This window comes from Lacerta agilis, chromosome 12 (assembly GCF_009819535.1).
Source record: "Lacerta agilis isolate rLacAgi1 chromosome 12, rLacAgi1.pri, whole genome shotgun sequence".
Lineage (NCBI taxonomy): Eukaryota > Metazoa > Chordata > Lepidosauria > Squamata > Lacertidae > Lacerta > Lacerta agilis.
Window position 1 is genome coordinate 45,626,554 of NC_046323.1, and position 25,619 is coordinate 45,652,172.

At 44.0% G+C, this 25,619-nt stretch overlaps 1 protein-coding gene across 1 annotated transcript in view; it reads right to left on the minus strand.

Annotated features, from left to right (window-relative positions):
• DPP6 (dipeptidyl peptidase like 6) overlaps positions 1–25,619 on the minus strand; it is a 358,183-nt gene that overhangs the window by 19,073 nt on the left and 313,491 nt on the right. Inside the window, exons 9-16 of the mRNA XM_033164933.1 lie at positions 20,252–20,406; positions 18,959–19,056; positions 15,415–15,538; positions 14,297–14,335; positions 12,520–12,627; positions 11,252–11,343; positions 9,669–9,716; positions 8,368–8,486 (exon numbers count right to left, since the gene is read on the minus strand). Coding sequence (XP_033020824.1) covers positions 8,368–8,486; positions 9,669–9,716; positions 11,252–11,343; positions 12,520–12,627; positions 14,297–14,335; positions 15,415–15,538; positions 18,959–19,056; positions 20,252–20,406 — 783 coding nt within the window. The remainder of the gene's footprint in view (positions 1–8,367; positions 8,487–9,668; positions 9,717–11,251; positions 11,344–12,519; positions 12,628–14,296; positions 14,336–15,414; positions 15,539–18,958; positions 19,057–20,251; positions 20,407–25,619) is intronic.

A 25,619-nucleotide genomic window follows, 5' to 3' on the forward strand; every position in this document is an offset into this window, starting at 1 on the left:
GACCCATGGTTGTCATGGAGGCCATGAAGTTTTGAGTTGGTCCAACAGTAGCCTCCACATGGATAATGAGTTCCTTCAACAATACCCTACTTTATGCCACTGCGCTGGGTGAAGTCTCTCTCTGGTGCTTGCACAAGCATTCCCAGGGCAACAGTTCACAGTTTTTCCTTTGGCTCAGTTCCTCCCCCAGTCCAGGCTAGGTAATATACCTCTGTGTTAGGAATGCATGAATACTACGTATGTTGCTTCTGGGTGGAGCTCACGGATAAATTGAAACCTGCAAGCAATAGTAGATTTCCCCCTCCTCCTCAGTGGCTTATGATATCATAAGCAACTCATTTCCTTTTCACTTCCCCAGTTTAGTGTGAGCATGAAAACCAGCAACAGTGATATTATCCCGGCTGTGTGATCAAAAGGCATGTAAAGCGACTGTTTGCCACATCTAGGCACTGCAGTCACAGGAGAAGGAAGGCTTTGATTAATTTAAATGCATCACATGGAAGGCTATGATGATCCTGCAAAACGGGGACAGTTTATTAGCTATGAGCAACATTAAATTATATCATTGGTGAGACAGAGCCATGCTAACATACTGCTAATGCCTAGACAATAAGCACAGTGAACTGCAGCCAAGACCCAAAGCTTTGCACGCAAACACAGCAGCTTTAATTTGACTTATTCACCAGCAGTATCATCCATCCTTGAAAAGCCCCTTCCCCTCAGGGTGAGAGGAACCTAGAGCGACACGTCATGCAATGAAAGGGCTGGTGGTGTTAGGGGAAAAATGTTATCTCCCTTTGCCTATGTGGAAGTGCAATGCGTGTATGTGTACAAGTTTCTCTGAGTCCCAGCCTAAGTCATCTAAAAGCAAACGAAAACAGTGCATCTGGGAGCATTAGGTTCATGCTCTATTTTTGCCACAAATATCAATGGGGAAACACTGTTGTAAAACTGTGGAGCTCTCTAGATAGTTGCTTAATTAATAAACATTAATCAGCATGTCCAATACCGCTAGCCAATTAAAAAAAAAGAGGAAGTTAAAACATTGCCAGGCCCTTTTGGAGAAACCTGTGGTTTCATTTCCAAAGATTGTCCAATGCTTCCCCCCCCCTTTTAAAAATCTTGTGGAAATCATGTCAGCGAACTAATCTGTATTCAGTGACAGCTACCGAAACACAGAAACTGTACATGGGAGATGAGTGGAACAAAACAAAACAAAACAAAACAAAACAAAACAAAACAAAACAAAACAAAACAAAACAAAACAAAACAAAACACAATGTTAAAGGAAAACCTGCTCTCTTTTGCTCAGCCGCAGTTATGTGCAGCCCATAATTTCAAACCACAAGTGAAACTCCCACTATGTAAACAATGAAAACTGAAATTGTCTCTGCCAGGCTCCAGCAGAGTATCTTTTAAGCAGCAATGAATGATTTAAAAGGGCAGCTGCGAGCGGGAAGAACTCAAAGGGCCTGGGTACTGCCGGAGTATGATAATTGGCAGCGGCCATCGTGCCCCAGCGTACAGCTTCCAATATCTCTTTATTTGCTAAGCCATGCATTATGTATAGCTTAATGCACCCCGGTTCATACATGGATACCATATTATCATACTAATAAACAAAGGTGCCGGGAGCGTTTGGGAGCCATTGGCTGTAATTAAAAGATCTGTCCTGTCAGTGGCGTGTTCAGATTCAACACCAGAGACAGATGTTTGTGGCATGTGCTGGCAATCACCAATATCAAAAAAGTATCTTGAACTGCTTTCCTAAGCCTCCAAGGCATTTATGTCATCTCCCGCCGCCCGCCATGTTTCACATGCGTCCTTCTTGAAAGGGCTATCAGTCACTACTAGACACAATGGCTACACTCTGTTTCCATTGTTGGGGGTATTCTGAATGCCAGATGCTGCATATTACATATGGGGAGAGTGCCATTGTGCTTTCCACAGGCATCTGGTTTGCCAACTTGAGAACAGGATACCGGGCTGGGTGAGCTTTTCTTTGGTCTGATCCAGCTGGGCTCCTGTTTTAAGTACAGCGGTACCTGAGGTTACATACGCTTCAGGTTAAGAACTCCTCTAACCCAGAAATAACTCTTTAGGTTAAGAGCTTTGCTTCAGGATAAGAACAGAAATCATGCTCTGGCGGCACAGTGGCAGCAGGAGGCCCCATTAGCTAAAGTGGTGCTTCAGGTTAAGAACAGCTTGAGGTTAAGAACGGACCTCTGGAACGAATTAAGTACTTAACCAGAGGTACCACTGTATTAAGATCATGTCGTTCCACAGGTGTGCATACAGCAAAGCAAAACAGTAACCACCTACGCTGCCCCATTTTCATGCAATTTAAGAAGATGGATTTGTTCTGGCAGTTCAGGGGCTAATTCAAAGATCCCATTTTACATTATGGATGACTGGAAGGAATTGCAAGTGTGCAAATCCCCATTCATGGGATAATCTGCTTATCTGAAGGGACAGTTAAGATCTTCACAGAGACCTGCTCCAAGGACCCTCTTCTTCAGAGGCATGCTGCTATGTTTCTACAAAAGAGAGGGCCTTTTCTGTGGTGGCACCCCAACTGTGAAATGTCCTCTCTAAGGAGGCTCACTTCATGCTGACATTAGAAACTTTCAGAGCCAGGTGAAGTCCTTTGTCATGGGCCCAGGCATTTTAGATTGTAGTTGTTGTTGCTAGCATGTGTCTGGTTTTTGGAACTGTTTCTTTTCTGTTTTTCTTTCTTTTTAGCTTTTGGAATGTTTGTTTCATCTTGTATTCTGTTATACTCCTTTACTGGCTTCAGATTGTATGTTGTGTGAATTGATTTTACACACACTTCTATACACTGATGTGGAATCTTTCAATGAAGGGTAGCTAAGAAATATTTTAAGTAAATAAGGAGAAAATACCTAGCTCAACATGCAAATCTCCTGCTCATTCTTATCTGGAGCCACTCTTTACAATCAGGAGGACTAGATGCTTACTTTTTAAACCATCAGAATGAAAAAGAAAACTGAAATCTCAGTTTTCTTTTAACAGATCTGCATGTCACACAAACAATGTTGATATAGTGGCATTTTACATTTTTGGGGAAGGAAAGAACTCCCTTCCTGAAACTAAACATGCAAAATACATTTTACATCCTGAGGCTTCTCCCTCTTTTTGAGTCCGCCCATCCCCACAATAGATTCTTGAGTGCTTGTCTTTAACATTCCTGCAGCGCTCACAAAAAGTTAAACAGGTCTCTTGAAATCAGAAAACAATAAACCTAATAAAGACTGCAGCTGGCACAGAGGGTGAAAGATGCAGCTCTTCTCCAAGCTGTAAATCCTGAGGGATAGGAACATCTGCACTTATTCGACTCTCAAGAATAATGAGTTCAGCCAAGGTCATTCATCAAGCTGGAAATAAACACACACCCCTCCTGTCCTCAGTACGTGTGATGACACCTCCATTTCTTCAGCTTTGTTACTGAGGGCACTATAGGGATTTAGCTGCTATTATCATAGATTGCTTGAAAGGGGAATGGGACCATTTAGGGCAAATCTGTGCTACCGAATTAAACTGGTTTCGTTGTCAATTTCCTCTGCCCAGAGAACCTGGGGACTATCTGGGAGGGAAAGGAACTAGGGATTTCTAACAAAGAATTATCAGCACCCTCTCCATCAACTATTCTTGCCAGGATTCTTTGGCAGAGGCCAGTGTGATTAGAGCTCAGGATCTGACCCAGGCTGAACCATCTTCAAATCTCCACTCAGCCACCAAGTTGACTTGGTAGCCCTAATCCAGTCACACCAAGGGTACTGGCCAGATGGTCACTATTTTTGGGTGAGATTTGGGCCACATTCACACCATACACTAAAAGCAATCTTATACCACTTGAGCAGTCATGGGGAATCCTGGGAACTGAAGTTTAATGGTGCTGGGAATTGTAGCGCTGGGTGAGGTCAGCATCCTTAACAAACTACAAGCCCCAGGATACTTTGGAGGAAGTCCCAACTGTTAAAGTGGTATAAGAGTGCTTTAAAAGTATGGTGTGGATCATAAACCAGGAAATCCAGGCAGCACAACTAAAGTTGCTTTGCAGCTCTTGCACAACAAACCTGCTTCCCCATAAAATTAGATTATTACTTTTTTACAGCACAGGCCTTGACCATTTCAGGCTGGTCCAACAGTTCCATGACCGCATGTATCGCGGTGCTGGAGCGGGGCCTAATGGGCTTATGCACACTTTGCCAGCACAATCAGGGGTCAGGAATGTAACCCCCGTGCAAAACAGCCATTGCCTGTTTACGGAAAGTGATGTGGAAATGCATTGGAAAATGTGGGATAACGATTGATACGTCATCTAACCTCCCCACAAACAGATCAGAATTAATTTCAGTACATAGCCACCATCACCTAACCTCCTTATAAACCTTGCACAAACAAAATAGGCCGAATGCTCAATAAACAAGCTGTCTGGAAGCAACCTAACTCGCCTCTCAGAGTAGTTATTACCATGTTATGTAATTCAGCTCTAGCTAGCTGGAGAACTCCGTGGTGAATTATTTGCCTCCAGATGAATTGCACAGCTCAGTACCTGTGTGCTCTGCCATACCCCTTTCCTAAATATTTGCAAGTACAGTAAGGAGGCAAAACTGCTGCGCTGCAGAATCATCTGTTCTGGTCAATTACACGGAGGCACAACGGCCAACCTTCACTCCGTGTAAAAGTCACCGTTAAACTAGAAGCTGCCAATCGCTTTTCTCCATTTCCTTTTATTTATTTGTCTTTCACGTCAGCAAACAATTAAGGGCAATTTATGTTAAATTAATGGTGCTTCACACTACAATGAAGTATTTTATAACATACAAACGATTGGTCTGCTCAGAGGAAGCAGAAACTTAATGCCGACATCCGCACAAGTGACAATTTAAATTAATCACAGCCTACTTTAATAACTGTGTTGTTAAAGGGTGACAGAACAGATGTTCTCTTAAGGAAACAAAATTAAGTGCGTTAATAGTATCCTACTTTTCATCTGGAGGAGCTGCATTTGTGAAGCCTCGGGTTTGGGGGCAGGAGACCTCCAATCTGCCCTGTGTTTTAAAGTACTGCTTTAACGAAAGGGAACGAATTACCGGTACTTTTCCCTCTCAAAGAGTTAACATGAGCCATGCACAGCGGAGCCTCATGACCTGACCATCACTCAGAATTAAGGGTACTAGTCCTCTGGAAAGAGGGACCAGCAAATAAATGCAAAAGATGGCCATGCGCAAAAGACTGATTTAGTCTGGCTGTGCTCTAAAACATCAGAAACTAATTTATGCTTCCCGAGCCACAGGAAAAGTGGCAAAAGGTCACAACGTGCCCCCCAGCACTAATTACATTCCTGTGCTGGAGGGGTACACAAAGAAGGAGGTGGGGCAGGGGAGGACATCTTCATAATCAGCCTTCTGGAAGGGAATAATCTTGGCCAGAACAGTTAACACATTCAGTGACTTAATGTGTAAACAGCAAGCTACAGTCCCTCCCAGGGAAGCATGTTAATGCACTGCTCAGTTCTCAGCAGGATGGGCAGAGGGGGAATTCTGTCACACAGGGGTTTCTGAGTTGCCTGCTTATCACCGCGTCAACGCACTGGCCTGCCGATACTTTATTTTATACTAGTACTTTGCAATTAGCTCTAGCAAATTTGCACTTTCCGAAGTGCGGCTGTAGGTGCAGACATGAACGATATTTACCAGTAACAAGACCATTGGAAAATGTCAGAAACTTATGACATTTACCAAAACCAGGTTAACATTTGGGTCTTGGAGAACTATATTCACTGTATCTGAAAAGCAATACCTTTATTATAGCCGGTCCATATTAATAAAGCTAGGTGCAAGACATGTGAGTTACACAGAACACTTCCTCAGGTAGGATATTCAAGAACATTTTTAAAAGGGGAAACATTAGGCATATCTGCTCAGAGGCAGGTGGTGTGAAGCCTTGCTTGTGTCTCCCTGCAGCTAGATCCTGTATAATTTTTTATTCTAATGGGCCGGCACAGCTATCCAGTTTTGCTCTGCTTTGGAGAAAGCATGTAAATAACTGTGAATCAGCTCTTAATAACTTGCATGCCTCATGTTCCAGCTTTATTATTATTAAATATTATTCTTAAAGACACATGTACTATATCTATCAGGCATATCCAACAGGGTAAAAAGAGAATAAATGAACTCTGTAGGAAATACTTTAAAGAGCTTTAGATCTGTAGCTGCAGGGCAGAGTCTATAAATGCTAAGCTTGCGGCAAGATTTAATTCTAACAAGTTCAACGGTGACATGGGTGAGAAACAAGGAATCAAAACAACACTTTCACATTGCCTTGAGCAAACATCCAATAGCTTTCAGCTCCCCTCCTTTACAGCGCTGCGCGTTACAGAGACCCTGGCGCAACCTGAACGTTTGCAACCCTGCACCATGCATGTTTAAACAGAAGTTAAGTCCCACTGAATTCAACAGGATATACTTCTCAAGTAAAACTGTAACCTTCGCCTCCAAGCCCTACAGCATCCAGCAAAGTGTATCAATTATGCTTGCTAAAATGGTGAGAAAGCGGAAAGCCTGTCCAAGCCAGGTTGTATTGAAAGCGAGCAAATGATTATTGTGGCTTTCCTCGTTTCTTATGGCAGCAAATTCCAGAAGCTGAGAGGTCCACAAGCAGCTGTTCTACGATGGAAGGGTGAGCAGGGGCCTTGTTTCCATCTGGCTTAATGCTTGGTGGAGTTGCAGGGTGGGGAGAGGAAGGGAAGGAGCAGTTGCTGCTTAGCCCAGATCTCATTACCAGGGTTTTACATCATACATCCTGGAAGCAGCTGGCTGCCTAGTCCAGCCTTCCTCAACCAGGTACCCTTCAGATACCTGGACTTTGACTCCCATCAGGCCCAACCAGCAAGGTCATCCAGTGGGAGGGTGTGACGAATCATGCCTGAGCCTGGGTATGGTCAGTGGCCCAGAGCGTAAAGAGTTAACACCCACTCTAGATGACTGGCAGCTCAATCGCAGAGGCGGGGCTTTTCGACCTTTAAAAGGGGGAGAATGGCAGTTGGGTTGTTGTGGTTGTTGTGGGTCCTGTTGTGGTTGTTGTGGGATTGAGGGTGAGCGGGTTGGAGGTTAGGCTTAGGCTAGGGAAGGAAAGACTTTTATCCTGTTTAATGTTGTAACCAAGCTTACGTACCTGAAGAGAAAAATTTGTAACCGCAATATACCTGGACATCCATGTTATTTAAGTTACCTCAATAAACATATTTTGTGTTTCAACGTTCGTGGACTCTGGCAGTGTGTCAGTGCCTCAAGAGGTGTGGCTGAGGGAAAAAGCACTAAGGGTTTCCTGTCATAGAGGGAACGGGTGGCTTATTTTCCTGGCATACAGAGGACTGGGCAGTGAAGCCAAAGGTGCCACGCAGTTGCCAAAAAGGGAAGGCAAGCTGCAGTAGTTTGGGAACCCAGGGCAGGAGATCCCAAGGTGGCAAGAGTTGTTTCGAACGTGAAGCACTGAGGTACCCCAAAGACATCTCTCATAATATCGCTGTAGGATTCATTTTAGTCGTTGGTGAAACCTAGGGAGAGACACGGTCTGGGGAAACGTTTTACAGTGTGAGGGCTCTTGGAGTGTAACGAAGGGTCCTTCACAGAGGGACTGGCTGGATGACGAGGAATGGTGGGAGGCACCAGCTGGGGACACCCCAGAGGAGGAAAGCTCAGAGCCAAGGGATGGGTGGTGGGACACTGAGGAGATGTCAGAAGGAGAAGAGTGGGGTGGTAGTGGTGGTTTTTGGATGCTGAAGAGGCAACAGGGTTTAGTGAGCAAGGAGAGCCCGTGACAGGGAGCAGCTCAGACTCAGAGGCTGAAGCAGAGAATACAGGGAGGGGAGACTGCCTCTCCTACTGTGACCAGCTTCCCTCCCCGCTTGTCTCCAAAGGCACGTGAAATGATGTGCAGAGCAAAACAGAGATCACAGGTACCCAGACACAGTTTGAGACTGCTAGGGAAACATCTGGCAGGGGAGGAACCTTAGAGGGGGTTGAAGGTGGGTGCCGTCAGTCCTGGCAACTGCTCTATAGGGGCAGGACCTGCCGGGAGTGTTGTGCGCCGTTTTCTTGAATAGAGAATTTACTGCACTGAAAGACTCTGCTTCTTGTGCGCTGGCCGGCATCTCGACAGGGATGGTGGGAGTTGTATTCCAGCCACACCTGGAGACCACCAGGTTGGGGGTATCTGGCCCAGGCAGCCATGAATGGCTGCTTCTAAAGCCTGGTACAGCTGCAGAGTGATTCCTTATCGGCACTATTAATAAGGTGGCCTGCTTTGCCGCACGGTTATATGACAATATGAGAATCCTACCTTCGCAAGTCAGGATGAAATAGGCCATGTTGTGGCTGAAGGATGCACTGAAGTACGTGCAGTTGTTTACCAGGTCACAAGAGAGGCACTGCCTGTTGAAGTTCCCGTTAGTGCTGGCACTGAGAAAGAGGAGAAAACAACATGTGTGATTATTCAGCTGGCACTGCTTGGAACAGGCATGTGCATTTGTGATGGCAGGACCTTGGGCAGAGTTGGGTACTCTCTCAACCATGTGTTTGGGGGGTTTGAGCTGCCCCTGGGCATGGTGTGATGGTCTAGTCCACAGGTTTTTAGAACTGGGAGATGGCCATGGCTCAGTGGTAAGGAGAATTCCCTTCCCATGCAGAAGGTCCCAGGTTAAATCCTTGCAGCTCCAGGTAGACCTGGAAGAGACTCCCTGCCTGAAACCCTGGAGAGCTGCTGCTGCCAGCCAGTGCAGGCAACACTGAGCAAGATGGCATAAGGCAGCTTCCTATGTTCCTAATCCAGCCCCCCCCCCCACATCCCCATCTGAAGAATTTGGCAGGCCCCTGTTTTGTCTGCTGGCGGGTGGGGCCTCCTCATGTTGGGAAGCATGAAATTGCCCCAAATCGTGCACCTGCAGAGAAGGGTCGGCAGCATCAAAAACCAAAGGAAGCCAAAGAAGAGGCTTCTAAACAGTACTGGAAAATACCTCCCAAAAGCGATAGCTGCTGTGACAGCAGAGGTTTGGCCTTATGCGCCTAAGAAAGTTGGTCACCAACTGGGAATTATATTGCTTTATTAGCACTATTATAATTTGAAAATGTCCCCCCCCCAGTACCATTTCAAGCCTTTATCCCCTCTTTGTTACTTTTCAAATATGTAACTCCAGCCCCTCATTTGTTCTACTGGAGCAGACCAGAGTGAAGCCTGTTCCGACTCGGTCCGCTCTGGTTGACCCGGCCCCCCCAGGCCGCCATGGATAGGCCAGAATTTGAATTTGGGCTTGGTGGAACCCAGCAGGCTCCACGCCAGCCAGCGGAGTGGTGCAACGGTTGGAAGGGCGGCGTGGCTGCGGGAGGACGGGGAAGCCTCACGACGGGCCGCAAACGACGCCCACGGCCAGACTGGGGTGAGCGGTCATTTCTCAAATTAGAAAACCACTTGTAAATCTTTTGGGAAACTGATTGCAAAGTCCTCCCCTACTTCTGTGACACAATGCCATGTATCTTCTTTTGGCTTACTTTTCACTGAATTTGCTCAGGTGTAAGAAGAACTGATAACAACCTCCTTCAGGGAAAAAACCTGAACATTGTTTCTTCCATGAAAATTAATCATACCTGTATAAATGTCGTGTCCTTGGCAACTCTTCTGTGCTGAGGAAATAGCTAGAATAAAATGCACATAGATTATAGCCAGATTTTGGAGAGCAGTATTCCATCTGGGTTATCTGCATAGGCACAAACTATTCAGAAGAAAGGTGGAGGAGATATGCCCCATGGACTCCTTGCACCCTAGAAACATTATCCTGATGCCTTTAAGCTCTTATTCCAGTTTTTGTTTTGTTTAAAAGAAAGTCCCTATTCCTGTGGTTGCAAGCTTGAAATGGTAAAATGAACAGAAAAAAAGAGGCAAAATTATAGTGGGGGTGGACTTTACTTTGTTTTCCCTTAAAGCTCATGATTTTCATTTCTACATGACTGGACCTGCCTGTCATGCAACTGCACAGCTTGGTGAAAACCAATCATAAACCTAGGTGCAAATTTGTTTTGCTAAAAAATGTCTTCCTGGCAGCAGTGCACCAATGGTCTCATGCAGATGTTTCACATTTGGAAATAACTTTTTTAAAAATGCAATATGTTCACCAAATGCAGCTGAACACACATTTGTCAAAATCGTTAGCTGCATGTAATTAAATACAAAAAATCAGCCCAGCCTTCCAGATGTCAGATGAAAATTTCTAAAGAAATTTTATTATTCAGCCGTTATACAAAGCAATAGAAAAAGAGCTGTCCATTGTACTGATTTTAAACAGATGTTCTATAAAAAAGGCTGGATTAAAAGGCACCCAAATGCTTCAGAGATTCCACGTTTGCAATTTGACAGCCCCCACCCCCAAGAAGCAGAGTTGAATGTCTTTGAATACTCTTTTTACATTGGAAAAACTAGAAATCCATATAAATTTTGATTAGCACGCGTATAGTAAGGGACACCGGTGGCGCTGTGGGTTAAACCACAGAGCCTAGGGCTTGCCGATCAGAAGGTCAGCGGTTCGAATCCCCACAACAGGGTGAGCTCCTGTTGTTCGGTCCCTGCTCCTGCCAACCTAGCAGTTCGAAAGCACAAAGTGCAAGTAGATAAATAGGTACTGCACTGGCGGGAGGGTAAACGGCGTTTCCGTGCACTGCTCTGGTTTGCCAGAAGTGGCTTAGTCTTGCTGGCCACATGACCCGGAAGCTATACGCCGGCTCCCTCGGCCAGTAAAGCGAGATGAGCGCCACAACCCCAGAGTCGTCCGCGACTGGACCTAATGGTCAGGTGTTCCTTTACCTTTATGTGTATAGCAGTAAGCCAAAGGCCAAGCAAGACATATCCAAAATGCTCCTTAAGCCGCTGTCCTGAAGTTACTTACTCCACAGTAGTATGAATCATTTTAGTTGGTAAAACATTGGACAGGAGCATCCCCACAATAGTTTAATTCTTATGCTTACACCCATTTCACAGATGAGACTTTCACACTTACCAGAGTAATGTGAGGGAAGCCTAGCTTCTGCATTTAAGCACATAATATCACAGGTTTCAATCCAGAGCAATGCCCAGTGGGTCACACATAAGCGCCCCACTAATCCAGTTACCCTTGCAGTGCTGTCACTGAACCTTCTAAGACATGGAAGCTGATTTGACATGGTTTGGTGTTCCTTACATTTTATGGTGCCTTTCCTCATATCCCAAAATCCTGGTCACATCCCAGTCACCCGATGTGATTGACTGCAAATTATCGTTGCTGCTGTTGGGCTGCCGAGAAAGGAGGAAGAGATTAATTTCAAAACATACAGCAAGGTGTTCTAATGATGATCAAACATATATCTGCATTATCTTCTTCAGAGCAAGTTTTCCCGATGTCCCTTTTCCTGATGCATTTTTTAAAGACCCAAATTTATTCTTCTTCTATCCTCCTAAGACCTAGAAGTGAAAATAACAAATTGAGCCAAATTCATGCTTGAGAAAGCGCTATTCCAGAATTTCTCAAATTGTGCCACAGGGCATAGGGGGATGTCTCTCTCCAAAAGTGGCGAAGATGAAGTGGAGGCAGGTGAGCGGAGTCTGATTGGGGAAACTCACACATCTACTTATTGCCCTTCTGTCTCACTCTTTCTCCAAAGAGCTCAAGGTGGCCACAACCCTTTGAGGCAGGCTCTGTTGAAAGACAGTGACTGGCCTAAGGTCACCAGTGGGTTTCAGTGGGAATTTGAACCCTCTCTCCCTAGCTTAAGTCCAGCGCTTTGGCTACAAATGGATGCTCACTTTTCAGGCTCACAGAAGTTGCAACTGAAAAACGCACAGAAATGCTTTCTTCTAACGGAATCTAACCCACCGTGCACCCTAAGCCCTCACACCCAAAGGTGCCTCCTCTCCACTCTCTGTGCAGCTTCCACTACCCAGTCAAACCTGCTCACTCTGTGGGGCTGCAGCTGTTCCTCAGCCCAATTCTCCATCAAAGGAGACCAGTTCATTTTTCTTTGGTAGTCGCCCATCAATTCCTCTTTCTTTGGTCTGCAAATTATGTTTTTCATTTAAACCCCTTTTGTATCAGTGCCAGCAGATTCCACTGATAGCAAGCCAGCCACAGGATTTTTTTGGCAAAACACTGTTTGCGTATCAACCCACTACTCAGAAGTCATCACCTTCAACAGATGCACATTTTCTTGGAAATACTTTGCATGTGATATGTCTAGGTGTTGACTTGTTATATCGTCAAAACTGCCAATGTAAGTGTGCTACAGGGATGGGGATTCTGTGGTCTTCCAGATGTTGTTGGACTACAACTCCCATCATCCACGACCACTGGCTATGCTGCCAGAGGCTGATGAGAGCTGGAGTCCAACAACATCCAGAGTGCCAATATTATTGGGATATTACTTTTCACCCACACCCAAAAAGGCATTTAGCAGCAGCAAAGCTTTGTCTCACCTGCGATGAAGACATGGCAATGTGGTAAAACTCGCCTCGCCCTCCCTGAGGGATGGCTCGGACAAAGAAGAACCTCCTGCCATCTCTGGAGAAGACGGGCTCTTCGTTCTGCAAATACCAAGCAGTTGCAAATGAATGCACAGATAAATATTCATGAATCTTGAAATAAACCACTCAAGACAGCAACCGTGCCAGCCCCATCCTTCTGCCAGGCTCCTTTAGCCACATGTGGATTCAAACCATGTATCTTCTAGGATTGCGGCTGAAATCCAGCTCAGTGAAAATTAGGCTGTCCTTGTGCATCAGTGGGCATTACCAGCTTTTTGCCTTGGTCCACAATAACCTCCTCCCTTGATTGGTTGCTCCCCTTTCCAGATGCAAAATAAACTGACCTGTTTCTGTTTATATGCTTGACTTGCCTGCCTGCACAGTCCTTGGAAACTCCATCTGTACTATACAATTTAAAGCACTAAGCAGCCACAGCTTCCTACAAAGACCCCCCAGGACCTGTAGTTTGCTAAAGGTGCTGAGAGTTTTTAGGAGACCCCTTATTTCCCTCACAGAGCTGCAATTCCCAGCATGGTCTAACAACCCATCCCTATTCCCAGGGAACTCTGGAAACCGTAGCCCCATGAGGGGAACAGGGGTTTTCGAATAACTCTCAGCATCCTTAAGAAACTACAGTGTTTGTATCACCTGAGCACATCAATCCCACTAAACTATGCCTTACCATTCATAGGTCATACCCTGGAGCCCCTGACAAGAGCAGTACTAAGGTAGCAGGGAGCTCCTTCTAGGTTCTAGGGCTATATCTTGTAAACAACATACAACTGAGCTGGCTGGTCCTTAGAATCTTGAAGCCCTGAAATTCCAAAGGCTTCTGCTGTTGCTGTTCATTGAGAAGCGGCTCTGTGACTCTGATCAAGAGAAATAACCCTCAGGAGATTTTGGGCATCGTAGCACTTTGATGTTCAAGTATATTATCCCTTTGCACAGTTAAAGCACAAAATCACAGGCGCATACAATGGCCTACAGAGAAACAGCAAGAAGGCACCAATTGTATAGATTTCTGTTAAAAGAGTTTACAGCTTAATACTTTGTTTCTGCCAAAGGCTACCAACTAAGCTGCAACAGCTGATCCAGACTTTGCTATCTGTCTACACGCCTTCCCCTTTCAAAACGCTGCCATTCTGATTGACTCAATGTAAACACCAATAATAATTACTCTGAACCATGGCTTTTGCTAACCATGGTTCAGGACCAAAAGCTGTTTGACTGAGGAAACTTCTGCCCTATATTAGCCCTACCATTTTCAGGCAGGGCAGTCCATCTTCCAGTTTCAACATCTCCCTACCCCACCCCAGTGCCCCTGATGACTTAGTGGTCCGGGGAAGAAGAAAGAGTTGTGCAGCACCTTAAGGTGGGGGGAACCTTTATTATGGCATAAGCTTCATGGACTAGAGTCTACTTCCTCCTGGGGCCCCCATGCCTGCAGCAGCTCACTCTCAAGCAGGCCTCTGCTGAAGCGTAAGCTGGCAGTCAACAGTTTTTCCGACCAACTCTTCCATCCCTTTTGCTGCATCTAACACAAGCGCACAGAGTTAGCATCCCTAGACAAAGAGTAGCTTTATTATAGAAAGGGAGGTTCCTATGTCACTATTGATCTGTATTGAAGTTTGTGTTTGCACCTCTCAATTTGCCCCTTTGTGGTTCTGCTCTGTTGCTATTTGCCTTTGTGTGGAACCTTTTATTAAGGAGATGGAAAGACAACTATTACCTGTCTGTGCAGCCAGGCTATGCTCTCATCTTCATGTTTCTGAAAGAAAGCAACATAATTAAAATATTATACTGTAGTTTGCATCTATTATACTTTGCTCACCAGGGCAGAAAGCTATTGGACTCAATTCCAACAGTGGCTGAGCAAGCACAGAGGAGCCCATCTGAGTATGATTTGTGAGCAGACAACTTGAAAGGCCTTTGCTCTTGATTAAACAAGTGAGTGTGTTTAAAGCATGGCAGTTTTCTATGTGAATAACAGTAAGAGGATAATTATTCACATTGTTTGTAAGCAACACAGGGTTTTGCTTGGTGGAGGAACACTGAAATCCCCCCCCCCTTACCACACACATGGGCCAAGCTATGCCCCAGGCCACATATGAACACCTGTTTGAGTGGGGATCCTGTGTGTCAAATTTCTCCCCATCCCAATTTTTGTGTGGGAGATGAATAATGATGAGTAACATGGCCTACAACAGGTGGAGCTTTTGCATGGAGGTCTAAGTTGGCTCCTATATTACATCAATGCATGGGGCAGGGGGTGGTCGTATGCCACCCCTACACAACCACCCGAAAGACCTAAGTCTTCAACTGGTGAGTGTGGACCTAACAGCAGGTTTCTGACTGATCTAAGGTAGGCTGAAACAGGAGCACCACCACCATACAAATGCATAGTGAAAATTTTAAGAAACGAGTTCCAAAATGCATGTTTGAATTAAAGGTGGGCCCTGAGTCTCAGTCTCGAAAGACTGAAGAGTACTGGCCAATGGGCACACTTTCAAAAAGGGATCCAGGGGGAATCCTGGAAATGACAGGCCAGTTAGCTTCACATCTGTTCCTGAGAAACTAGGGAGTTTCCTATTCCAATTCCAATTGCATGCATCTTTTGCTTTCAATGCACACAAAATGTGCCCTGGGTCGCTCACCTTTTTCAGGCTTCAAAAAATTGGTACAGACTACAAACGCCAAACGAAAAGCTACGGGTGTTCAGCTGTTTGGCATTGAAACACTGATACTACTATTGAATGTTCAACTAGTTTTACTTTATGTTGTAAGCTGCCCTGAGAACTTTATGTTGCATGTGGACCATACATGCTGCAGGTAAATAAAAATGAATACCTTTGTGCAGACTCCAGTTGTTGCATCACAGAGAGTTAGGATAGAAAAATTCTGTGCCCTGTTCAGCCAGTTTACTGCAACTTTGGTACTGGTTGCCCACTTCACCATGGTTATATAGTACTCCCTAAAAACAAATGAAGGCATGTGAGTGCTACATGTACTTAGGAACACAATTTCCCTTCACTGTACAGACCCAAATATTTGTTTTTGGAATGTGGACTATTAATAAACATGATGCAGAATGAGACTACAATATGTCATGATTGTAACAAGTCCTGGATTCATTTTTGTGTTCCTCTCTTTGAACCTCGTCTGAATTCCCATACTACCTACATCATAATCAGGCCCTTGCCTGCTTATTGCTTTTTTATGTTCTCGAGGCATGCAGCGTGCCACTTCTCCCCCTTGAGCTAAGAAAGGGGTAAATGACTTGATAATGAATGAGTGTCGCAGTTGTAAGACTGACAAATCATGCAACATTATCATATTCAAGTGGAATGCACAGGTCAAAGTCATCTTTAAATTATAACACAATGACTTTTCACAGTGTGTACAGTCCATAAAATTTTTATGAGTTCATTTGTTTGCCATAAAATATGTATAAAGGAGTTGTTGCTCTCGTTGGGATTAATGTGCTGCGTCGCCGGAGAAATCGCTTGCATTCTGGAAAGGATTTGCTGTGCATACAGAGGAGGAAGGACTCAGAAGGATGAAGACGATCTGATTATCCAGCAAAATAAGAAGACAGAGCACAAGCATTCTGCTGCAGGGCAGAACAACTGAGTTGCTCATGCCCAGCATTTGAAGTTTGGGAAATATAATGGTGCACTAGAAATTAAGTATCATAAACATTTTTTCTCTCCCTCTCTTTCACATGGCAGTTTGGCAGCAGCATATTCTCTAGGGCAGTGGTTCCAAATTTGTGGCCTGTGGACACACCCAGGGGGTCTGTGGCACCATTCACATAACAAAAACTATCACAGAGGTATCAACGTTTTCAAAAGCTTGGCTTTTGAATTAGCAGTGCTTACCTAATTGAGAACCACTGCTCTAGGAAAACAGCTTGTTTTACTTTTGTTAATAAAACTAAAATAAGCAGAGAATGGAAAACTCATTTCAACAGCGTTAAGAAGTGGCAAATGTAGGTCAGTATCATGTTCACACAGGGACCACCCAGATGTCTGTGGGAAACCTGTAAGCAGGGCCTGAGCACAACAGCACACTCCTCTCTTGCAGTTCCACCAACTAAAAACATGCTGCTCCCAACTATGGAGGCACAGCCGTCATGGCTAGTGACCACTGATAGCAAGCTTGCACAATTTAAGAATAAATGTGAAAGTAGGACAAATTGTTGTCTCCTACACCTTATAGAAATCCAAAGCAGCTGGAATCAGGAGGTTTTCCAACATGGTGTGATGGCTATATTAATGTCTTTTCTTGAACTTGGTGGTGATTTATTTATTTTTAAATCGAAATAGAGAGAGGCATTCAGACAATCCAAAACTGGATCACAAAACTAAGGGTCTGATGACGCCTGCTGGGAGCCAGGGATTCCAAATCATGCACAAGGAATATGTTGGACCAGATCGTATGGTTTGTGTAATTAGGATGCTGATGATATACAGTGGTCCCTCAACTTACGAAATACTCAACATCCAAACTTTTCGACTTACGAACGAAAAAAGTGGCCGCACGCCAACGAATTTTTCGACATCCCAATGGAAATCCGTTGGCATTTTAGATACGGTTTATTCGACTTACGAATTTTAGATGCGGTTTCCTTGACTTACGAATTTTTCTTTTTAAGACTGCTTCAATGCATTCCTATGGGGAAAATCGCTTTTTCGACTTACGAACTTTCCGACCTACGAATGTGCATTCGGAACGGATTAAATTCGTAAGTCGAGGGACCACTGTATTACTTTCTGGTTCAATATGATTTATTTTCAGTTGGATTAATGGGTACAGTGGATGAGACCCACATGGCAGAGGAGTGGTTCAGAACATAAGGGGAGTCCTGCTGGATCAGACCAAAGGTTTACCTATCTAGTCTAGCATTCTGTTATCATAGTAGCTAACCAGATGACTATACAAAGCCCATGAGCACAATTGTCTTTCCCAGTTATTGTTATTCAAAGGCTCATGCTCCCCAATAACTGGTTGCAAATGTCAGAGATTATAAACTCAGAATTAAATATTGTTCTTTGCTCAGTCTGAGATTAGAGCTCATTTCAGCATATATTCTGGACCACTCTGAGGACTATGTATTTTATAAATAGTTCTAAGTCATGTCTAAACAGTTAACCTTTGAATGCCTAGGTCATCTGAGCAGACTTTAAGGTGAGCTTTGAACGTGCTAAATTAAATCTGAGACCTATAATATACTCCACAGAGTACAGATAATTAACCTTAGCAATATACTGGACACACTAAACAGCACAAGCTCATTGATTCAACTACCCTGGAGGGTATCCAAAGCTTTTAGTTAATCAGAGGTTTCGAAGAAGATAAGCATTGTTTCCATAAGGTTACCCGGACATAAAACCCCACTGCTTTCAAAGGAATACATTTTCAAGCTAAAACTATTTAGAATCACAGCGCAAAACATTTAATCTTAAATTTTCACTGTTTTAATGTTTTTGCTGCTTGCTGCCGTAGGCTCCTTTGTGTGGATACAAATTTAATAAATGATAACAGTAATAAAAAATAAAGGTCAGATATGGAGGTCAGAATGGAGCAAACATTTGACGTTATGGTACAGGTGACATTAGGTATGGTAACCACCCTGGAAACGGCAATTGGACAGGCATATTATACATTTGGGGTAAGTAGGTGTGTAGAGCTATACTTGCTTGATTGTATTGTGGGTCAGTATAATCCAATCCATGTTCTACTCAGAAGAGTTCAGTAGGATTTATTTCCAAGCCAAGCATGCACAGGATTCCAACCTTAGCATGGCATTATTGTGGCATAGCCTTTCTAGTTCTGGTGTAATGGGCAAAGTGATAGACTTAGCAAGGAGTTGCTGGTTCAAATCATTGCTGAGCCATAAAGTTGGCTAGCCGGCTGCAGCCTAGTCTACCTCAACAGGGTTGTTGTGAGAATCAAATGGGAAGAGCAGGATTCAAATTGAATATCGAATAAATTTTTTAACAGATGCATTTAGTAGACTTAAGCTGTTTCCCCTTTAATTTACAGCCATAGTACAATCCATAGGCATGGAGTGTTATCAGCTGGATTTTCATTTTAAAATAACCATTCTGAGACCCCTGGACTGATCTGTGCCAACCAGCGGATGTTTTAATGGCCTCAGCAGGCTAGTAATTTCTTTTCAGTCTAGTAATTCTTGCAATGGTAGCTAGAGGGGCTATGAAAAATTTGCATAGCCCAAGCCTCTCTGTCATCAAAGCAGATAGGCGCTCAAGACAAGGAGAGAGGAGGGGAAAGACAGTGGAATTAGAAACAATAATAATAGACAAAGGAGGTTTAATGGAAGGAGTGGTAGGTCACAACTTCGGGTCTTTGCCACAAGTACAGCACAAACCTCATTCTTGGATCATCAGGAGGAGTCATTTCCAAATCGTGAGTGGGCCCATTCAAACCAATGACATGTAAGGAAATGCTAGGATTTTCTGTTCCAACCTAGAAGAGAAAAGAAGATAGAATGATTTAAAAAAGTGTTTAATAAATGACTTATTCTGTTTATAAGTAAGAAGGTATAAATGAGGATTTTAGTGCTGGATTTGGCAAACTTCAGAACCTCACTAAGGATTAGAAAAATATAGAGAATGCAGATGTAGCTCAGAGATGTCATGCTGCCTATAGCTCTGAAATTGTTCCCCAGTGATTATTATTACAGTGGTACCTCGGGTTAAGAACTTAATTCGTCCTGGAGGTCCGTTCTTAACCTGAAACTGTTCTTAACCTGAGGTACCACTTTAGCTAATGGGGCCTGCCGCACCGCCGCCGCCGCGCAATTTCTGTTCTCATCCTGAAGCAAAGTTCTTAACCCAAGGTACTATTTCTGGGTTAGTGGAGTCGGTAACCTGAAGCGTCTGTAACCCAAGGTACCACTGTATATATTTAAAATAAAAAGTCATTATGGTTGCTTTAGAAGGGGAAAATCCCCATGCAAAGTAGCCAGAGTGAAAAAAACCAGCTGACAAATAAAAGGTGAAACAGCCCTCTCACCACCCCAGCCCCTCTGCCCCTTCTGCTCAACTGGATGCCACAGAATGCCTTTGCAGGGAAAACAATCTATGGTCATGCAATTGGATCTCGAGGTGATTAGGATGGTGGTTAAAGGTGCCTTTTATTTAATCACTAGGCAAGTAGTCATTGGTGAGCAGGCATGAGGGGCTGGTGAGGGCATGGAATCCCATGCAAGTGAGCAGGCATATAAAGAGGGGGTGGAATGCATAGAAACCAAAGGTCACATTTGCACCACACATTTAAAGCACATTAAATGCACATTTAAGGCACATTTAAGACTTCCCGCAAAAGAATCCTGGGAACTGTAGCTCTGTAAGCTACTGTAGTTGTACCTCTGTAAGCTACAGTTCCCAGGCTTCTTCGAGGAGAGCCATGTGCCATAAATATGGGGTGTGGATATGAGCTCAACACAGAAATATAGTGCTTTAACCTTCCTCCGGCAGCCCTCAGCAGGCTGGTAATTTCTTTTCAGTCTAGTAATTTTTGAAGACTTGTTTACTAGGATGAATTAAAGTATTCCGTGTAAAGCTAATGGGCTTTTCTGATTACGTTGCTACATGCTCTTGTATTTTAACCAGGTGGAAGTAAAAAGATACAGGTGTTAAAGACATCAAATCCATCCTACCTTTGGGTAATGATAGGTCTCCACTTTAGGGTAGAGGCTGCCTGTGAACATAGGTATTTCCATAGTGGGGACTCTGGAGTCATTGATAGTTGCATACGCTAACCTTGTTCCATCAGGGGACCACCAGTGTGCAATATGGGTCTTCAGGACCTCCTCTACGTAAATTTTAAAAAAACAGGAGGAAAGAAGACCGTCAGATCCAAAAAATTTGTTAGCGTGGGAACTTAAGGGTGGAGAGCTCAATGTGCACCACATCACAGGGAGGAAAATTATTTTGGAAGAGGTCATTTCTAAAGGCTGGGATCCAATGGTCACTTATCTGAGAGTAAGCCCCATTGAACACAGTAGAAGTAAATATTAGGGCTGTGCACCGGATCCAGATGAATCCTGACTCAGTTTGGCCTGGGATTTGGCCAAATTGGGTTGAGGTTGCCCCAGATCATTCTGGGAAGGATTGGGTCCACCTGAAAGGAGGGGGAGCCTGGCAGTAAGAAGAAGGCACAGAAGGAGACTCGTAGGAAGTCTGCATGCATCTCCTTCCTCCCCCTTCACAACTGCATGTTTAAACATTAATATTGGGTTTAAAATCCCATGTGGTTGGCAGGGGGAAAAGGAGAGGCACATCTTCTCTGGGTCCCTAGATCAGATGGGTCGGGGGGGGGGTGTCATGCAAAACCCTACTAAATAAGCAAGTTTGATATAATCAGTCCTCCATCCTGGGATAATACCTACATAGTGTTAGCTTCTATTCTGCAAGAAAAACATCGGGCACAGAATATATCATTGGCTCGTTTTCATTTCATTCTTTGAATTTCTCTTTTAATTCATTTTTTGAAGCTTTTTTTTTATAATCAGGCACGGCTCAGCAATTAAATGCCTGATAGGAATACAACGAGAGGGCTGGCAAGTCCTTGACACTTCAGCATTAATCAGGAATTACTTTATTCTGCAAACATCTTTCTCAGATCTCTCAAGCTTAATGAAGCACTTCAAGAGACGATCATGTGAGATCCCAATGCAGGCTTCTGGAGGACATTTTCACATGAGAATTTTACTGCTTAGGTTTTTGTGGACACTGGAGCGTGGTGGATCTTTATGAAAAGGGGACCCCTCACATGAGCAAGTCCAGATGAGTCATGTCACCCTGCAGAAATTACAAACATAAAAAGGGCCTGCCAAAATAGCAACATCGTGGAAGCATCTTTGTGACTGTATATATGTATGATCAGGACCGAACCAATACATTTCAGCACCTTATGCGAAATGGCAGCCTCTCCCTCCCCACCAGGGAAGAAAGGGTGAGTGAAGATCTACATAAGGAACAAAGAGGGGACTAAAGAGCTACACCAGGATTTGTTGCTGCTGTGGATTCTGTTGCTCGAGGCAACTGCCTCACCTTGCTTCATGGGTGTGCCGGCCCCGTGTATGATGAACTTTGCAGGCAACAAATGCATAAAGCATGCTCAGAAAATTGTGAATGGGTGTGTGTGTCTGCAGTACAGTGCAATGTAAATCAAGTTAACAAGACCATGGGAACAGCCACTTGCCCATTTTGCAATATTCAGAATGACCATATAATTTTACAGCAGGGAAAGGACTGTAGCTTAATGGTGGAGCATCTGCTTTGCATGCAGAAGGTCTCAGGTACAATCCCCAGCATCTCCAGGTGAGTCAGAACATTGGTCCATCTACTCTAGTATTTTCCAGGTAGTGGGGTGGAGAACTAGACCCGCGACCTTGTGAATTCAAAGCATCACCTCTACCATGGGCCTGTGGATTGTCCCAGCCTTGGTGCAGCACAGACCTAGATGCTATGCTGATTTCAGTGGGGGACCTGTATGCAGAACTAGAATGTGGCTTCTTTCTCTCTACTACATGGCAGACCCACATAGAGTGGTTTGCAATGATCCAGTCTTGAAGTTACCAGAGCATGGAGTACAGTGGCCACATCAGCTCTGTACCAAAGGAGCAGGAGAAGCAACTGCAACTGGAAATAGGCATGTCTACTCACCACCACTGAACCTTTGGTGATAATGCTAGATCCAAGCTACAGACCTGCTCTTACCAGGGGAGCACAACTTTGTCCAGAGCTAGTTGCCTGCCAGCCTCTTAGACCCAAGAGCTCAGAGCACACAACAGCTCTGTCTTGTTCAAACTCGGTTCTTTTTAGTCTGCCACCGCCTGCCTCCAAAAGTCCTACCTGCTTTGATGACTTACCAGCCTAATGGCACATTCTGAGCTTCGCTACCAATTTACAGACTGCCTATCCCTTTTGTTAGTCTTTCCCAGCTATTTGTCTTCCTCTGAACACAGCACAAAAACTTTATGCAGAATGCCCTATAAAACAAACCCGCAGCACAAAGATAAACTCCAAGGCACTCACAATGAAGCAAAGAAAAACGCATTTCAGCTAAGATAAAGGTTGTGGATGGATCCTATCATTCAACCTGTAGGCTTGCATTTATAAGGAGGACATACTTTTCCAGTAAAAAAAAAAAAAGGAATTAGCTTTTGAAACATCAAGGACATGCCTCTGAAGAACAGGGGCAATTGCAAAGTGACTGCAGAGAGTAAGAATAAGGAGACTGTTAAGTGCTCCACGCCTTCAGAAAGTGGGGGAAAGTTCAGGCTCATCCCTATAGTGTTTCATTTCCATTGAATGAAACAAAGAGTACTGGAGATGGATGGGGCCTTTGTAATATCTGCTCTACCTACGAACATGTCAGCAGAGGGCAGTGCAAGATATAAAAGGCAGGCAGGAAACCACAGGCCTGGATCAGATTACAAAACAGCAGGTTGGACTCCAGCAGGCAGGCATCCCCCAGGCTGCTTCCAGTCCAGCTAACTCCAGCTTAAACCCTCTCAGCACTCTCTGCCTCTGTCGGTGTTCAAATTAAAAACTGGAACAACTACTAGCTGTCTATCACATTCACAAGGCTAGAGAGAAAGAGACCAGGAGGCTAATGAGAATGTTGCACCCAAAATCATTTAGTTACAGGTCCATTTATATTAATGGAGAAAGCCGAACTCATAACATCGTACTTGAGTCCTGAAACATCTTTCCTGTTTGTGTCACTCTGCTATAGTTCCTATACAAAAAACACAGCCCACAAGCAACGCTGCAGTGCCTGGGCGTGTCAGTGGAATTTGCTGCCAAGGAGTGTGGTAGAGTCTCCTTCTTTGGAGGTCTTTAAGCAGAGGCTTGACAGCCATCTGTCAGGAATGCTTTGATGGTGTTTCCTACTTGGCAGGGAGTTGGACTGGATGGCCCTTGGGGTCTCTTCCAACTCTATGATAATATGATTCCATGATTCTATGTCACACTGGTCCGCGTTGATTTTGCATGTGATCATTCATATGTTATATGTTTATATCAAACTGAATTTTAAAAAACCAAGCAAACAGAAATATTTTAGATATTTAAAATGCATTTTATCACAAATAGCATATATAAAATATACATTTTATCTTCATGCACACATTTATCCCAACAAAGAAATCTCGCAATGCATTTTGGCACATCTTTGAGTCAAGTTCTGCATTCTAAAATCCGGAAGAAATCTGAAGGACAATTACATTCGAATGAAGATATTATTCCAGGAAATGCGAATTCACTTAAAACTGTAGATGGAATGACATACTTCTCCTACCCTAGTCTGCATCGCTCTCTGTTCTGCCCTGTGTTTGTCTCATGCAGCGCTGTTTCCATTTGGCTGCAACTTGTCTCCTGCCCCAAGACTACATTATTTGTCTCATTGTTTGCTGCGGTAAAATTATGTAACTTATGTAATTAATTACATAAATTACATTCCCATTACATTTCCCCTCCCCCATTCACTTCAGTGCAAATGGAAGAAAACGTAATCAGTTATGTATCAATTGCAGACTGAAAGCAAATACTGATTGTATTGGCTTCCAGAGGACAAATAAACAAATGTCAGCAATTTCTGCTCCTGTTTTCATTGGAATCCTCCAACATCCCTAGCTGAAGAAGGTTTTGTTGTACTGCCACAGAACCAGGCAGGACTGCTTAAGAGGGATCTGTGACCCTAGTATCTGGTTGCTTGTATTTGGTTGCCTAGCACCAAAATGCCTTAAGGCAAGCTCAGAGCTTGATCATTTCATTAAATCACCAAGAATGCAAGGCAACAGAATCCATAGAAGCAGATCCCAAGGGATTCCTACAATGAAACCACTTTGTGTTGAGTACAGGATGAATTCCATTTTTTATTGACAAGTCCAGTTGATTTCAATTTGTTGCCATTACAACAAAATTAGCTTTCCTTCCACATCAACACTGTTACTGGAGGGTGTGAGCTTCTCTCATTACTATTGCTACTACTACATGCCAACTAATCGAACAAAGTGTTGTTGTTGTTTGCCTGGCTCAGTTAAGTTGTGAGAGGAGTGAAACAGGGAAGGATCATTCCTCATCACTCAAGAATAAAAGTCAGGACAAAAACTCTGCAGATTCTACTGAAAATATCCTTATATACAAATGTAGCAACAAAATAAAACAACTTCCGAAGACAATGAGAACATGGAGGTGAATACAACTTAGCTGCCAAAGAGCACTTTCAGTTGCCAGCTATTACAATAAACCAGCTTCTAAACAACATAATACTGTAACGTACAACATTCATTGTAAGATGGAGAAAAATAGCCTACCAGGCTACTGCAAATAAATAAACAGCCTGTTAGAAACAATACTCTCCGTTGCCAAACATGTAGTGGCACATCTTTAACGGCAAAGTAACTGCTTCAGAGTGGAGCCAGAGTTCCAGGATTGTTCACATAACAACAACAATTTTATTATTTGTACCCTGCCCATCCAACTGGGCTGCCCCAATCACTCTGGGCAGCTTCCAACAGAAAACATCAAACATTTAAAATTCCCCTACACAGGGCTGCCTTCAGATGTTTTCTAAAAGTTGTATAGTTGTTTTTCTGTTTGACATCTGATGGGAGGGTGTTCCACGGGGTGGATGCCACCACCAAAAAGGCCCTCTGCCTGGTCCCTGTAACCTCACTTCTTGCAATGAGAGAACTGCCAGGAGACCTTGGAGCTGGACCTCAGTGTCCAGGCTGAATGATGGGGGTGGAGACACACCTTCAGGTATACAGGGCAGTTGAGGACATCTGTAACAGACTGCATACGGCAACTGAGAACACTGTCTATTTGCAATAGGCTATGCCATTTTTTTTAGAAGGATGCGGGTAGCAGTTCGAAAGCACAAAGTGCAAGTAGATAAATAGGTACCACTCCAGTGGGAAGGTAAACGGCATTTCCATGTGCTGCTCTGGTTCGCCAGAAGTGGCTTAATCATGCTGGCCACATGAGCTGTATGCCGGCTCCTTCGGCCAGTAA